The following is a 16,355-nucleotide window of genomic DNA, read 5'->3' on the forward strand; positions in this document are numbered from 1 at the left end:
AGGTCATGTGGTTTGGTAAGAAGATTGCCCCTCTCCAAACCGGTGTGATTACTACCGCTGAGGGTTTAGAGCTTGAGGTAGTCACCTCATAAGTACTTGGGAGTATGGATAGACGGTACACTGTCCTTCACTCAGCACATATCAAAGCTGCAGGCTAAGGTTAAATCTAGACTTGGTTTCCTCTATCGTAATCACTCTTCTTTCACCCCAGCTGCCAAACTAACTCTGATTCAGATGACCATTCTACCCATGCTAGATTACGGAGATGTAATTTATAGATTGGAAGATAAGGGTGCTTTCGAGCGGCTAGATTTTCTTTCCCATTCAGCCATCAGATTCTCCACTAATGCTCTTTATAGGACACATCACTGCACTCTATACTCTGTAAACTGGTCATCACTGTATACCTGTTGCAAGACCCACTGGTTCATGCTTATTTATAAAACCCTTAGGCCTTGTAATGGGAATTTTAATGTTAGTGCTTTTCTTCTAACTAATTTCTGTGTTCTATTTATGTGCTGTTGTATAAACCAATCTGTGTTCATGCAAGTGGCTTACTGAACAAATCCTCACTATCAGTCACTGCAATTTGGCAGTACGCCTAGACCTTGTTTTGAGAACGAACGAAAGAGCTCTCTGTTTCAAGGTCTCAGCTTAGAGAGAAGCCTCGTGAGGTATTGGTCTGTAATATGTTATGAACCAGTATTGGACGGTCACATGGATGAAACAAAATGATAATGATTAAATCATGCAAATATAACTTGTGTATAGCCATATATAAGACAACTGCTGGGACTGGCCAAGGAGAGCTTCTTATTGACATGTGTACTATGGTGCATTGAGTTGGAAACTCCCCAGCGCGCTGACAAATAAAGGATGATTCATTTAAGATTGACTGAGTGTTCCTGTGTAAGAATTTCCACGACAGCCTCACTCCCACCTATCTGAGAAACCTACCGCATCCCTCATTCTCCACATACGGCCAGTCACATTCTGTTAAAAAGGTCCCCAAAAGCACACACATCCCTAGGTCATTCATCTGCAGCTAGCAACCGGAAAGAGCTGCAAAAAACACTCGAACTGGACCGTTTTATCCCCATCTTCATTCAAAGACTCAATCATGGACACTCTGACAGTTGTGGCTGCTTCGCGTGATGTATTGTTGTCTCTAGCTTCTTACCCGTTGTGCTGTTGTCTGTGCCCAATAATGTTTGTACCATGTTATGCTGCTGCCATGTTGTGTTTCTACTATGCTGTGTTGCTGCCATGCTATGTTGTTGTCTTAGGTCTGTCTTTATGTAGTGTTGTAGTGTCTCTCGTCGTGATGTGAGTTTTGTCCTATATTTTTAATCCCAGCCTCCATCCCCGCATTGGGAGGCCGTCATTGTAAATAAGAATTTGTTCTTAACTGACTTGCCTAGTTAAATAAAGGTAAAATAAATGAAAAATAATTTAAAGAAAATAAATAAATGCTTTGTCTCTGTTAACGATCAGGCAAGCGCACAGTACAGTGAGAGGCTCACTTGAAGCCTACCAGTTACATAACGCAGTAGATTCTGTCTCTGAGAGACAAACTATGAAATTCTGCTCTAAAACAACTGCTCTCACACAAAGAATGGAACTTCAACCCTGCTGAAGTATTATGAAACCAGAGATGTGTTACCTAGACTGTGACATGATGTATTATCATGATTTGACATTGGTGGAATTTTTTGTTCATTACTGTTAAGCTAGCCTACACAAACAATGTTCATTATGATATTAAAAATGCCTATGGTCTAGTAAATCTCAACAACAAAAAATGTGGCTACTTTAATTTCGGGTTGAATGAAACCTTGTGTGGAACCAGGCACAGAAAAAGCCCATACCCTACAGTGGTAATCAATTGCATTTGAGTTAATCAGATATCAAAGATATATCCAATAACATGTAGCCAGAGCCCAGGACAAGGCAATACAAAGAGAAAGAATAACTGATTTGTGGGATTGTCACAGAATTTAATCCATAAATAACAGAATTTAATCCATAAAAAGGTCCTTTGGAGGAAGGATTGTTGACATATACACTACATGGCCAAATATATATGTGGACACCAGCTCGTCGAACATCTCATTCCAAAATCATAGGCATTTTAATATGGAGTTGGTCTCAGCTTTCCTGCTATAACAGCCTCCACTCTTCTGGGAAGGCTTTCCACTAGATGTTGGAACATTGCTGAGTGAGCATTAGTGAGGTCGGGCACTGATGTTGGGCGAGTAGGCCTGGCTCGCAGTCGGAATTCCAATTCATCCCAAGGTGTTTGATTGGGTTGAGGTCAGGGCTCTGTGCAGGTCTTCCACACTGATCTCGACAAACCATTTCCGTATGTAACTCGCTTTGTGCACGGGGACATTGTCATGCTGAAACAGGAAAAGGCCTTCCCAAACTGTTGCCACAAAGTTGGAAGCACAGAATCATCTAAAATGCCATTGTATGCTATAGCTTTAAAAATGTTACTTCAATGGAACTAAGGGACATAACCTGAATCATGAAAAACAGCCCCAGACCATTATTCCTCCTCCACCAAACTTGACAGTTGGCACTATGGAGTCAGGCAGGTAGCATTCTCCTGGCATCCGCCAAAACCAGATTTGTCCGTTGGACAGCCAGATGGTGAAGCGTGATTCATCACTCCAGAGAACGCATTTCCACTGCTCCAGAGTCCAATGGCGGCGAGCTTTACACCACTCCAGCCGACGCTTCGCATTGCGCATGGTGATCGTAGGCTTGTGTGCTGCTGCTCGGCCATGGAAACCCATTTCATTAAGCTCCCGACTAAGTTATTGCGCTGATGTTGCTTCACGAGGCAGTTTGGAACTCAGTAGTCAGTGTTGCACCAAGGACAGCTAATTTTTACGCGCTACACGCTTCAGCAATCCCGTTCTGTGAGCTTGTGTGGCCTACCACTTCGCGGCTGAGACATTGTTGCTCTTAGAGGTTTCCACTTCACAATGACAGCACATACAGTTGACCGGGGCAGCTCTAGCAGGGCAGAAATCTGACTCGTTGATGGCGCCACGTTGAAAGTCAGTGAGCTCTTCAGTACGTACCATTCTACTGCCAATGTTTGTCTACGGAGATTACATTGCTGTGTGATCTATTTTATATACCTGTGCGGCAACGGGTGTGGCAAAAAAGGCCGAATTCACTAATGTTAAGGGGTGTATTTGGCATTTCTGTCTAAAAGCATATTGAGAAATAACTTAGGACATTTTGGCCTTACACGGGAGCATTGCGAGAAACCATAACTGTTGATCTATATGTGGCACAAACTTAATCTTGATGTAATTTGAAACCTCATTGTGTGTTCTAAAATGAGTAATACAAAATGGAAATGTACATTCATTATATTATTTTGAAAAGTATGAAAAAGTATATTACAAATATGCCCTCTTAAATTGTTCTCATATTTCAATATGTATTTCTATGGACTGTGTTTGACTGACACAAATGTACAGAGTAGGATATCTGGGACCTTTTGAGTTATGACCAAATATATATGTGGGGTGGGGGTACGGCAACTCCTGTTGCCAGTACAGAACAGCATAGCTCCGTACAGTAGAATACAGTAAATTATACTGTACTCTAGTGTGCTCTACTGTACTGTACAGCACTGCCCTGCCCTGTATGGGTACAGTAAAGAAAAGTAGAGTATAGCTCAGTACATTACTGTACAGTAGAGTTTAGTACAGGGCAGTACTGTACTAACCTATACTCTACAGTACAGTACTGTAGTGACCTAGGCCTATACTCTACTTTTCTGTACTAAACTCTACTGTACTGTTGTGACCTTCACTCTACTTTTCTGTACTATACTGAACTGCACTCTACTGTGCTGTACTGGCAATAGTATGGAGTTCAACATCCCACATATATTTGGTCATAATTCATAAAGTCCCAGAGGTCCTACTCTGTAAATGACTGTGTCTGTAAAACACAGTCCTGGCCTCCTAAGTGGCGCAGCATCCCAAATGCATACTATAGACCTGGGTTCGATCACAGGCTGTCTCGCAGCCGGCTGCAACCAGGAGACCCATGAGGCGGCGCACAATTGGCCTAGCATTGTCCGAGTTAGTGGAGGGTTTGGCCTGCCGTGATATTCTTGTCCCGTCGCGCTCTAGCGACTCCTTGTGGCGGGCTGGGCGCATGCACGCTGACTTGGGTCGCCAGCTGTACAGTGTTTCCTCTGACACATTGATGCGGCTGGCTTCCAGGTTAAGCGAGCTGTGGGTCAAGAAACAGTGCGGCTTGGCAGAGTCGTGTTTAGGAGGACGCATGGCTCTCGACCTTCGCTTCTCCCGGGTCCGTACGGGAGTTGCAGCGACGGGACAAGACTAACTACCAATTGAATATCAAAAAATTGTGGAGAAAAAGGGTTAAAAAGTACAAAAAAACACAACAAAATACAATTCCATTGAATATAAATGTGATATAAAAGTACATAATTTTCTAAATGATATAATAAAATGTACATTTAGATATTGCATAATGAAATGTATTACTGATTTTAGAACATATTGATGTTTCAAATGACATCAACATTAAGTTCAACAGTAATGGTGTCTTGCAATGCTCCTGGGTAGGGTCAAATTGTCTTAAATATGCCAACTTTGATTATTTCTCAATATGCTTTAAAATATAATGTCAAATATATGTCAATAAGCATTCCTCCAAAGGTCAATTTTATGGATTACATTTTGTGACAATCCCAAAAAAGTCACGTTCCTTTTTTGTTCTACTTTCATGAGGAATCGCCCCCAGACTGGCTAATGTGCACTGCCTTCTCAATGGGATCCTGAAGTTGAATTAAGTGTGCAGATGTGTTTGTTTGTGTGAAGTTTCTCCACATAAATGCATACTAGGCCTAACTGTAGCTGACAACTTGTGGCCAATAAATCTAATTAATGTAACACTGTGCCCTACTCTGGGTATTTGGGGGTGGATGACGTACTTCACCAACAGTGTTCACATACAATAAATAGTACATGCATTGAAAATTAATGGTTGGACTTCAGCAGCTGCTAACGAAGTGAATATAAGTGAATTACGTTATGCTTAGAAGGGACATCCTGAAATGGGACATGATGTGATGACCACCCAGACAATAAAAGAAACCAAATCAACTCATAAGTAGCTAGTTGTTCACTAGTTAGCTACGTAATGAATGTGTCTTACCTTTTTAACAGGTTTGTGAATAGGGACCGCACTGAACGCAGCAGACGACACTGACAGTTCACCCATGGTAATTTCGCTGTTCTTGCTCACGGTCATGGCTGAGTATTTTTCAGCCACGTTCTCGCTCTCCTTTACTTCTTTGCTGGCTTGTTTCAGCTCAAACTTTCCGTCCCCCGGAGTGTCCGACATTTAGATAAATAATTAAAACGTACAACAAATTAGTTAGCCCGTGGTATAGCTAACGTTAGTTAAGTTAGCTACAGAATTCGAGTGTCTCCCCACTGTTCGGTATTTTGCGGAAGAGGAGTTTTTGTGCAGCTTTAGACTGCAATTCACACGATTTAGAAACAATTCATTAACAGCCGTTTGGTGTATCAGTTGGTAATTCTATATTTACAAACTACAGTGTAGTAATTGCTGTCATAAAACGGTTCGTTGCCTGCGCAGTTCCTTCGCGAGCAGCAAGTTGTGAACGGCCTGTTTTGCCTAGCTGTCACCTGAAATTGTGGGCGGAGGATGCGCGCCTCCCCTCCCTTCGTTTGCTCAAGCATCTAGTAGTAGAGGTTGCTCTAAAAACATTGATTGAGAATCAGCTTCCCAGCCTACTCCCCAGTGGCGGATTTAGGTATAGGCGACATGGGCATACGGTCAAATCATGCAGTGTACATACAGTATGTGTACAGCACAGTTCTGGCAATATTAATTCCAAAACAAAATATGTTGGAAGTTTAAAAAATGAATTCCTTTTCAGAGGCATTCTTAACACATACAGAACATTTGATAATGCGGTTTCCTTTAATTTATGCAATAAAAAAGTTGCTAAAACGTTATTAAAAAGCATCTACACTCTCACAAGACTGTTACAACACAATATAAAAAACTGATGCAGGTAATTAGGCATTTGATTATTGCCCCTTTCAAATAGAATTACCATAGGAAATCATTTTTTTTCAAGTCTGAAAAGCCTTAAAATAAGTGATGATAGTTACATATCATGAACCAGAGGACACAATTGATCTGTACAAAAGAAAAACTACTATTTCATATTTCTGAAGAGCATCAGGAAAGGAAGAGGGCTATCATAACAACCACTTTGGACTTGTGGCCTATATGATGTTTTTTTTTTATTGATCAAGTTCTTGTGGCACATCCAGAGATAAAAGTAACTTACATGAAACAAGGTTGCTCTGTAAGGAACTTTCTTGTAGAACTTGTGCGGTTTCTTAAAATACATTTCCTCCAGAAGCACCCAATTGTTCTCCAGTGTTACCATGGTTACAGTATCTCTGTGTGCTAGCAACCTCTTCCCCCAGTCTGTCCTGCTCTCTACCAGACAGGGGACTTGTGCAGCTTGGGACTGGTTGGAAAGCACTGGTTGATTGATGTGTGGGACATCTGATCTTGACCCCCCCCCCCCCTCCCCGCGCAACCATTCTCACACAGAGACAAACACATGAGCACACACACGCCTCACAGGGCTTCTAGAGGTTATGACACACGGATCACCTGCCCGACTGTCTCCTCTCCAGCATGTGGTTGGTCCGCCTGTACCTGGAGGAAGAGGAGCGGTTGGTCAGCCTGCGTAATCACCATGCCACAACATGAATCTCTCCCAGGTATAAGCAGCTAAAGTGTTAAAGTATAATCCAGTCTGGGGGGTAGATTTCAATCAGACTATACCATAATCTAAATGCTCACTAATGTTTTTGTTAGGATTTGGTCTGGGAGGTGATACTATATTATTGGTCAAAATGCATGTTTCCATCATACCAAAAGAAGCTACACAGCTGAATGTATTAGATAGGAATTCATTTATGTGCTGTTACAAAAGAACTGGTAAATATTTTATTGATTTATCAAATCCATAATTTTTCAAACATATTAATTGTTTTGAATAGTTTTTTAGTTTAGTGGACACAGATTTATCATCATGTAAAAAAAAAAAAAAAAAAAAAAATTGAAGATTGAAAGCCAAGTCTTTATTCATTTAAAAACAATACCAACAGAAAGATAAATGTTTAATTGTAACTACACATAAACACACAGGTCACAAATGTGAATGATGGGCAATGAGACAGGTGGCAGTCGCAGAAAAATATCAGCAATCATAAAAACAGAAATCATACACAAACATTATACATAGAAAACACACACAGCCTCATTCTTAATCTGTTACATGTGGTTAGCCATTACCAACTTCCCAATAAACCTTGCGTGGGCATAAATAAAACTGCTGCAAATTCAGGCTTAATGTGTGTATAATTACTATATGTTCAGCATTGGTGTTAATTGCTCTTTCTCCAAGGATGGTTGGATGTATAGCACCATGTTTAATATTTAAAATTAGGATAAATCAACCTACATTGAGGGGTGGGTCTGATCCAAGACATTCATAATATGAAGCAGCATTGACAAAGGTTAGGAAAATAAATATTTGTTTTATAGTGATCTTGTGTTAAATTCATACAGTACCTTTAAACCACTCCCATCCTAGCCCTGCAGCTGTTAAATGAACACAGGTGTTAGCAGAGATGTTTACACTACAACATGGTACAAGTTTAACAAGACAACAGCAAGGAAGCAACACTGGACAAAAACAGCAACATTAACATTCTAACATTCTTCAGCTTGCAACAAGAGCTCAAACAAAGCCAAGACACATTTCAAATGACATTGGAAAACATTTTACTGAGTCAGTATCAAAGGAGGTTGGTGGCACATTAATTGGGGAGGATGGGCTCGTGATAATGACCGGAGCAGAATAAGTGGAATGGTAACAAATACGTCAAACACATGGTTTCCAGGTGTTTGATGCCATTCCATCTGCTCCGTTTCTGTTCTGGACATTATTATGAGGTGTTCTCCCCTCAGCAGCATCCTGTGGTCTGTATGTACAGCTCTATGTGAAAGAACAAGCTTTTGAACAGCGTGGTTTGCCAGAGACATGGTTAGGGATCAAGTGGCTGGAATACATCAAAAGAACAACAAAGGGTACACAAAAAAATATGCCCGCATCTAAAAGCACCCCTGTTTATATACTCAAAAAACAAGTACACAAAAAAACATAACTTGTAAAAAACTATACTATTCTTTGATACAAAACTACAAGGTAACCAATATAGTAAAACATACAAAGATAGCAAGGATGACCGTTTTAAGAGTGCAGGGGAAATGAGTGGCTGCGGTGGACATGTGACAGAGTGAGGGGTGGAAATGGCTGCTACTTGTTGGTTAGCTGAGGGAGGCAACAGAAGTAGGTTGCCAATTAGAGGTGAGTTCAACACCTCCAAACACATCCTCTTGTTTGAGGGCACCCTGAGCCCTCCTCACCTGCATGGCCAGAGCCATCTCCTCCCTCTCCTTCGGCGAGAAAAAGCGTCCGCCATCACCCCTCTTCCTCGCCATGGCGTGCTTGTGACGAGACTCGTGCAGGTATTTCTGAGGGACACGTAAAACCACATTCACAGACAAGCACATAAACACATCCTTTACTGCCCACACCATATCCTCTTCCTAAAACTGTCATCCTGGAATTTTCCCCCTCTCAAACTCACATAGAATCTTATAGACAAATACTGTGTGTCTAAACACACTCCCAGCAGTTCTCTGTCTTCATAAAAACAACAACCACACATATATACATCTACTCATGTCACAGACACTCACCCTCCTCTCCTTGGGGATCTTTCCCTCTGCCTCCAGCTTGGCGCGGGCCTGTCGTCTCTTCAGGATGCGGTGGTACTGCTTAGCGTTGACATACAGAGGCTCCTCCTCCAGCATCTCTGCCCCCGGCAGGGGGATACGCTGCATGGTGGGCACACTGCCACCGCCACCCGGAACCATCTAACACATACACACACTGGTCAGACTGATGCATAGCATACACACATGCCAACAAATCTGTATTAATGTCATTAGGGACCTTACCATGACCATGCCACCTGCGTTGACCATGTTGCCAGGCAGTGTGACAGTCACTGTACCCTGACCACTGTTTGTTGTGTTGGTGCTGTTGCTTGCTTGAACGATCTGAGCACCAGCCAGACTAGAGGCAGGGATGGTGATCAAACCTGGGGGAACCGCAAAAGGGTTAAGTTAATATCAGCTATCATAGATTAGTGATCCAGAAGTGTGGAGTGTGAACCACTTTGCATACAGCCACACATAACTGATTCAGTTCTAAATCAGCTGATAATCAAAAGAAGGGGACAATAGCCAGCACACTAAGCATCCATCAAGACACAGTAGGGATCCCAGCTATGAGTGTGAACGTGTTACCTTGCTGTAGAATGGACCCATCAGCATTGACTGGCTGGTACACAATGGTCTGACCGTCTGCAGTCTGAGCCACTTGCTGCCCCGGCTGTAATGTAATCTGCTGCTGGCCCTGAGAAACAAACATCAACAATCATTACCACCCAGTTATACACCACACAATGTGGTGTGTTTCTATGGTGTCCATAATATGTTTTATGCATTACAGCTATTTACATCAGTGGGCATCTTCTAAACAATGGAAACTATGCGCATGTGTTCTATTGCAGACCAAAATATTGTATAAAGAGTGTGTGAGTGTCTATACCTGGTTCTGTCCTGCGGTCACAGCAGTTTGGGGCTGCTGAATGATGAACTGCTGGGTCTGGCCTTGCTGACCCTGTACCTGTAGAGTCTGTCCCCCCTGGAGTTGGATCTGACCTGGCTGCACCAGCTGGATCTACAGCAGAGAGCAGGACAATCTTAATCAGCCAGTCTGCTTTATCATATCTCGTTCAGTAATATCTTGTTAGAGAGACATGTTTGCTAGGTTTCAGATAGGTGTGGTGTACAACAGTTCAGTCACCTGTTGGAGCCCCTGAGATCCAGACATGGGCACCTGCATGATGGTCTGCCCCTGCCCTCCCTGCCCCCCCATGACCATAATGGGCTGGCCCGACGAGGTGATGAGCTGACCGCCGCTCACCTGCACCATCAGAGGCTGCCCCTGCACCTAGGAGAGAGAGGGGAAGGAAGGAGTGAAATAGACAGGAAAAAGGTGGGAGAATGTAAAAGAGACATGAAAGGAGAGTGAGGTTAATTCAAGATATCTCTAATGGAACTGCAACCATGCATAACGACCATTCTACATCACAGCAGAGCTTCCATGCAGCACATGTTGACCAGAGACAGACAAAACAGGCCAGAGGGCAGCAAACAGATAAACATGGTGCTGTGATAGTCAATGCACCTTTTCTTGGAGTTAGTTTGATCTCCACAAGATGCTGAATGAGCGCACACAAAAACACAAGTGACAAGGGAATCATAATAGGGTCCGAGCGTACTGTAATTTCAGTGTATGCTATATTCACCGGGATATTTACTTGAGATTTGAAAAGGCAATGTAGGAGATCGGTCAATCTTAAACTCAGCAATGAGAGCATTTTATGCCACTCAGAATATTGTTGTAGGTTACAAAATAATACACATATATCTATAGATTCATGACTTGATTGTGGTATAACTGTACCACCTGTTGGACCATGTGAGAATAACACAATTGACAATCTCAGACTGAAGACAATGCAGATAGCAAGATTGATATTGGAGAGGGACATGCATGGAGTTTTTCAACCTGGCTGACAGCAACTCATGACAACACTACGATCACAGGCGGCTGTAGTGTTAGAAATGTTGACATGCATCTATACACAACAGTTTAGCAGTGAGGCCTAGGGGCCAGAAGATATGATGAGGTGACATGTAGGGAGCAGCGTTACGCGGTTTATTCACCCACACCCGCTCGCATTTGGTGAATAACCCATTCGCCCAACTATATGTGATAAGGTGAAAATCTGCAGTTCGCACCAGACCTTAACCCACTAATAAAAAAATGCTCTGTAGGCTACAGTCAGAAACTGCATTACTATTTTTTTGATGGGGGTTCAGGATTATTTTTGTTGCATGATTTAGATATGTTTCTGATTATAATTTCTGACATTTTGGTAGGCTATTTGTTAGTCATCTTGTCTATAATTATAATGCAGTGTTTCTTCTGTCATTATGAGTTGCCCTAGAAGACTAAATAAACCCTTGCTCACCAGAATAATGTCATAAATCGATAGAATGTATGCTTCAATCGGTAAAGTTCTCTGTCATGTCGGCTTCTTTAGTGGAGCAAAGACGTTTATCGACCGGAGAGAAAATGAAATTTAAAATTTAAACTGAAAAGATTTTCTGTACAAAATGTCCAAATGACACCAGTTTGACCTGTTGTAAGGAAATAGATTTCAGTTTGGCTTGGATGCATATTTTATGTGGTTGAAATAATATCAGCTTTTATGATGCTGATAAAGATAGCACCCCACAGAGGGTATCTAACTGCACAATCACATTCTCTCAAGATGCTGAAAGAATTAAATAATATTTCTCCACCCATGTCGAAATGTAGCCTACATTTGGTGTATCATTTTCCTGCAAGAAATGCTTAATTCTGCAGGAGTTAATGGTAAGGCTGTGAGAAGTTACAGACCTACAGTCAGTGTCCAGATTTCAGTTTCCATTTAACCCATCTGAACAGTAGGCTACAGTTTCATTGATATGCCATAGGCCTATTTGAAGTTCTGTCTTGTGACTGTCGAATTTGTATATCCTATCATCAAACATAACATAGCTGGCACTGCTATCATCCTCTTTTACCACTTCACCAAATCTTTCCCAAACATTACTTTTTTGTCCCTCCCTTCTCTTTATTTTACAGTCCTCATTTTGCAGCTTTTCTCTAATTGAATTAAACTCACTGTCCTTTATGCCTTTGTGGATTGTCGTTAACTTTTTCCGCCCTTTCCCAAAAGCATGCATTTGCAACTGGCCTTTAGACTATTTGGCTCGCTTACAGTTACAGTTAAGCTTTAGGGTCTAGGCATACACACTAATAACAGATAACCTAAAATAATAAATGAAAAACCTCAATGTAGCTTATACATAATACATTGCGCAAGAATTATACATTTAAGGTGTTTTCTCTTTATTCAACCTGACACTAAACCCACCCCCCTTGCGGATATAACCGCGTGGACTGTGCGTTATGACTAGGCATCACCAGCAGGGAGACAAGCTGGGTAAATGGGGTAGTGACATGGTAGGGGCTCGGCGGTCCCACCACTACCTGGAGTGTCTGAACATGTTGGCCTCAGCCGGTGGCTGCCTGGGGCTCAGCTTGCAACTGAAACGCAGTCACTGTGCCAGAGATCGGTGTTACAGACAAAGCTACACAAACACACTTCTCCGTATGGTTTTCAGCAGTTAGCTTCGCCCACGGTTGTCTGCGTGTGAACAACAATTCCGACACTGTTTAAAAATGTCAATAATCATAGCTTGGGAGACGGTTTTCGAAACATTATGATATGCCCATTATCTTTAATTGCAGCGATAAATAATCTTTCAAATAAAAAATATACACTTACTGTAGCAGTTTTACACAGATTCATACGCTGTGTGTGCCTCAAATTGAGGAACCGCTTACACACAGGTGTTCCGAGTACGCTAGATAGCTGATAAGCACAGGTGGCCGCCTGTCTTCTGTCTGTATTCCGTAAACAAGCGCTGTAACATGGAGATATGGCCACGTGGGAACACTAAACCTATAAAAAGGTGTGTACTAATTTAACCTTTTTTCTTCGTCTTGCTGATATGGAAGATACGTTCCTTATGTTTCCAAAACCATACTACAAGCGATGCGTTTTAACATTCAGAACGAGCGTCGTCGGTGGCCGTCAATAGACGCTAAAGGTAGTTAGCTTCTATGAATGGGTTAACACACAGCTACTGTGGCCAATGCCCAGGAACTTTCACCACACAATGAATAAAGCTACAACCTAGCCCAAACTCATGGCATTAACATTCTTCCGTAGGTACATTTATCCTAAACCCCTTCCAATACACAAACACACAATACATAACACATGAACAAACCCTTCCTTCTTACCTGTTGTTGGATCTGCCCAGCAGCAGTCTGAACCACTATCTGTTCCCCAGTAGATGTGGTGGCGGTAGTGTACTGCTCCATGGTCAATGAACTCTGAAAGGCCTCAATTCAGTCTACTGCTACAGCTGTGAGGGGCACATAACTGCATAAGATGACTATCCTCGATTGGATAGTAAGATACATTCTTACTTAAGAAGAATAATGTGAAATGAGGCATTACAGCAACAGGATAACACATTTACAGTAAGGTGGTAGAACAAAATGTAACAGGACATCATATCTTGTTATCAAATTATCTAATTTGTAAGGGCATATTCGCTAAGGCTCATAATAATCGTGCCAATCAATACTACAATCTCATGTAAGTACCATGATGAATATGACTGCTTTCACAAATGACTCTTGGACTCATTTTCAGTTGTCAAAAAATCTGTCCTCTCCTTCCCTTGATCTGCACTGATTGGAAAATACTTGTTGACAGGAAAAAAAACAATACATCTCATCATTAGGCAGGCTTTCACCTGGTCAGCTCTTTCAGATCAGTGCAGATAAGTTGGACATAGACCAGGAACATGGTTTGTTTGGTGGTCAAGAAATAGGCTACTCTTCTTGCCACTAAGACAAATTACGAAAATATATGCCAAATCACAATTTGTCCTAGACAATTGGTATGTTAACTTTGATCACAGGCTACTAGTGTAGTCACTGACGGTTTTAGTCAAATATTTCAACTGAGTATGCAGCAGCCCAATGCATGCAAGCCAACAGTCAGTAGACCAGCTAAGTAACGTTAGCTAACTCAAGAGTCACGCACCTCCTCGAATATTGTTTTCATGTGGCATTCTAGCTAGCTATATTATGAGACATTGGTCATTGTCGTCTCTCACCCAACCAGACATGTGTCACTGTGCCACCACACATAACTAGTTAACGTTAGTTATCTTACAGAGCTAGCTAGCCAGCCAGCTAACAATGAGCCATGGTGATTAGTGAGTTAACGTTTAGTTATATTTTAGCTAACTAGCTAGCTTTTAATTATTGCATTTAACTAGTGGAGTTAGTCATTTGGTTGGTCAATGACACACCAATCCCCTGCTACCGGATCACATTCCTCCTCAGCCGTGCAACCTCTCACCGTTTGTCCGCCGCCCGGTTTCTCTGATTGGCTCCAATACCCACACACAAAATCCAATCACGGCGCTCTCGACATGTAGACAAAATGGCACTTGCATGAAAAACTACCACCAACAAACCTCTTCTTCTCCAACCCACGATATGCGCATGCGCATTGTGTAGTATAAGTCGAGAGGGAGGTGAAACTGAAAGTTTTAGCCAAGGTTTCGGGAACTGATGGCTTTATAGAGTAGCCTACAGCACCACAGTTGTCGCATCGGGGCACTGGTAACTTTTCATAAGGGAGGGACAACTGTAGCATTTTTAGTGATGGGATGATTGATATCGAAGCTTCGATGCAGTATTCAAAGCACTATGTAACATTATTACGTGTTCAATGACGTCCGAAGTACAAGTTTCTAAACCCGGAGGCGCAACATCGCGAGATTTCCGGGAACGTTCGCGACAGACCAGGCCAGGGTTTTGGGGTTGAGAAGTGAACCATTTAAAACATTCTTCATGAGTTGTTCATTTTCTCGAAATCTAAAGGCACAACCTAGATTCGAGACGATTTCTTAAGTAGTTGAACATGTTATTACTTTGATTTAACGGCATGCGCATTTCGGCGCAAGACGACCCGATGACGTGTCTCTGCGCATGAGTTTAGCTAGCCAAAGTCGCCATGACATCGCCTACAAGCGTGATCAAGGATTTATATTGGAGACGCAGTTTTAGGCTATCTTCATGTCTTTGGTAATACTATTGGCGTGAGTCAATTGCCGCGTTCATCTACGAGTCGGAACTAGGCAACTCCAAAATGTCCGACTTGATAATTGGTTGTAGTTATACACGTGCCGTGTTCAACCATTTAGTAATTCGGAAATTTGTTAACTAGTTCCGACTAGTACGTGAACGCAGCACAAAGCCTTTTTTTTTTTAAAGGTTTGAAAATGTAGTGTTTTGTTTGTAAATTTACGTTTGTGAATATGAAATTTGGCCAAAAGAATAATGAAATCAATTACATAAAAATAAAAAAATCTGCTTATTTCTATTGTAGGTAAAGAATCCAAGCAGTACATCTCTCCACAATAGTGTAAGATCTTAATAAATGTGTTCAATTATAAATCTAAAGATGTCTTGCCACAGTTTTCTTACATGAATACAATGCCAAAAAAGATGCAACACTGTTTCTGGGTGGTCGTTAAAAAAGGAACAATTTGAGTTGATGTTTTCCTTAAACTACTTCATATAGTGGTTGGCAGGATAATATTTATGAATAATTTTAAAGGAAACTTCCTTAATTTTGTTAACAAGTAGGTATGTGTGTGGCAACATCCAAACTTTTTTCCAACAAATATTATCAATAAATCCATTCCAATAAGGCATGACATAAGGTATAGATACAACATCCTGCTGAAACAAGGCTCGTATCGCTCTGTTGTTGAATGGACCAAAAGACCAAACAAATCTTTCCTACTGATGAGTCAAATGGGGTCAATAGAAGGTAGGCTCTGAGGGTCAGGTCTTGACACGTTCCTGAATAACAGAGCAACACATGAGGGAATGGCGTCTAAAACAATTGCAAAATCTTTAGGTGTTACAGGGACCTTGTAAAGTGATAAGAATTCCTTATAACTGAGTAAAAGACCCTCTGCATTTACCAGTTGGCTCACCAATAGGATATTATTTCGGAACCAATATTCTAAAAACAAAGAAGTATTTTTATACAATATATCCCGATTATTCCATATATAATATCTGTGTGGAGAAAAATTGTGTTTATAAATTAAGGGCCATAAGAAAACCTGCCGATGAAAAGCAGAAAGTTTCACTGGAATTTTGTCAATATTATAATTGCAAAACAACATAAAGTTAAGGCCACCAAAGTAGAGAAGACATGATGAGGAATACAATTCCAGATAGAAGTGGGTCTTCTTAGGAATTGTTTTATCCAATTGACCTTAAAAGTATTATTTAAAGAGTAAAGTCCAGAAAATTCAGTCCACCATTCTCAAGTGTTCATTACAACAGTTTTGCTAATGTAATGGGTACGGTTTCTCCAAAGAAA

The 16,355-nt window shown here is 41.4% G+C and overlaps 2 protein-coding genes across 8 annotated transcripts in view; both read right to left on the minus strand.

Moving 5' to 3' along the window:
• Nucleotides 1-5,767, minus strand: part of LOC129815554 (S-adenosylhomocysteine hydrolase-like protein 1) — an 80,505-nt gene extending 74,738 nt beyond the window's left edge. The window contains exon 1 of the mRNA XM_055869475.1: nt 5,215-5,767. Within this exon, the coding sequence (XP_055725450.1) occupies nt 5,215-5,403 (189 nt within the window). The 5' untranslated portion in view covers nt 5,404-5,767. The remainder of the gene's footprint in view (nt 1-5,214) is intronic.
• A 223-nt stretch (nt 5,768-5,990) lies between these two features.
• LOC129815555 (nuclear transcription factor Y subunit alpha-like) lies at nt 5,991-14,494 on the minus strand. Of its 7 annotated transcripts, XM_055869481.1 has the most exons (10): nt 14,310-14,488; nt 13,175-13,299; nt 10,055-10,201; nt 9,797-9,928; nt 9,493-9,601; nt 9,142-9,284; nt 8,881-9,057; nt 8,545-8,652; nt 7,687-7,716; nt 6,675-6,765 (listed from the first exon to the last, which is right to left on the minus strand). In XM_055869481.1, the coding sequence occupies exons 2-9, from the start codon at nt 13,253-13,255 to the stop codon at nt 7,705-7,707; spliced, it is 909 nt and encodes a 302-aa protein (XP_055725456.1). In that variant the 5' UTR covers nt 13,256-13,299; nt 14,310-14,488; the 3' UTR covers nt 6,675-6,765; nt 7,687-7,704. The 7 variants fall into 7 exon arrangements, 6 of the variants coding, with proteins under 6 accessions (XP_055725454.1, XP_055725456.1, XP_055725457.1 ...); XM_055869479.1 differs by lacking the exon at nt 7,687-7,716 and having other exon boundaries at nt 5,991-6,765; nt 14,310-14,494; XR_008753450.1 differs by having other exon boundaries at nt 6,696-6,765; nt 7,687-8,652; nt 14,310-14,489.
• Nucleotides 14,495-16,355: the final 1,861 nt, after the last annotated feature.

The sequence above is a fragment of the Salvelinus fontinalis genome, chromosome 18 (assembly GCF_029448725.1).
Source record: "Salvelinus fontinalis isolate EN_2023a chromosome 18, ASM2944872v1, whole genome shotgun sequence".
Lineage (NCBI taxonomy): Eukaryota > Metazoa > Chordata > Actinopteri > Salmoniformes > Salmonidae > Salvelinus > Salvelinus fontinalis.

Bases quoted from the DNA above. Each gene is read 5' to 3' on its own strand.
- LOC129815555 (XM_055869477.1), bottom strand. From the start codon at position 13,255: ATGGAGCAGTACACTACCGCCACCACATCTACTGGGGAACAGATAGTG. The intron at 9,602-9,796 runs GTATAGACACTC...TTTGTTTCTCAG, and splicing joins TGACCGCAGGACAGAACCAG to GGCCAGCAGCAGATTACATT. The intron at 8,653-8,880 runs GTGAGTGTCTGT...CGTGTCCCTCAG, and splicing joins AGATCCCCAAGGAGAGGAGG to AAATACCTGCACGAGTCTCG.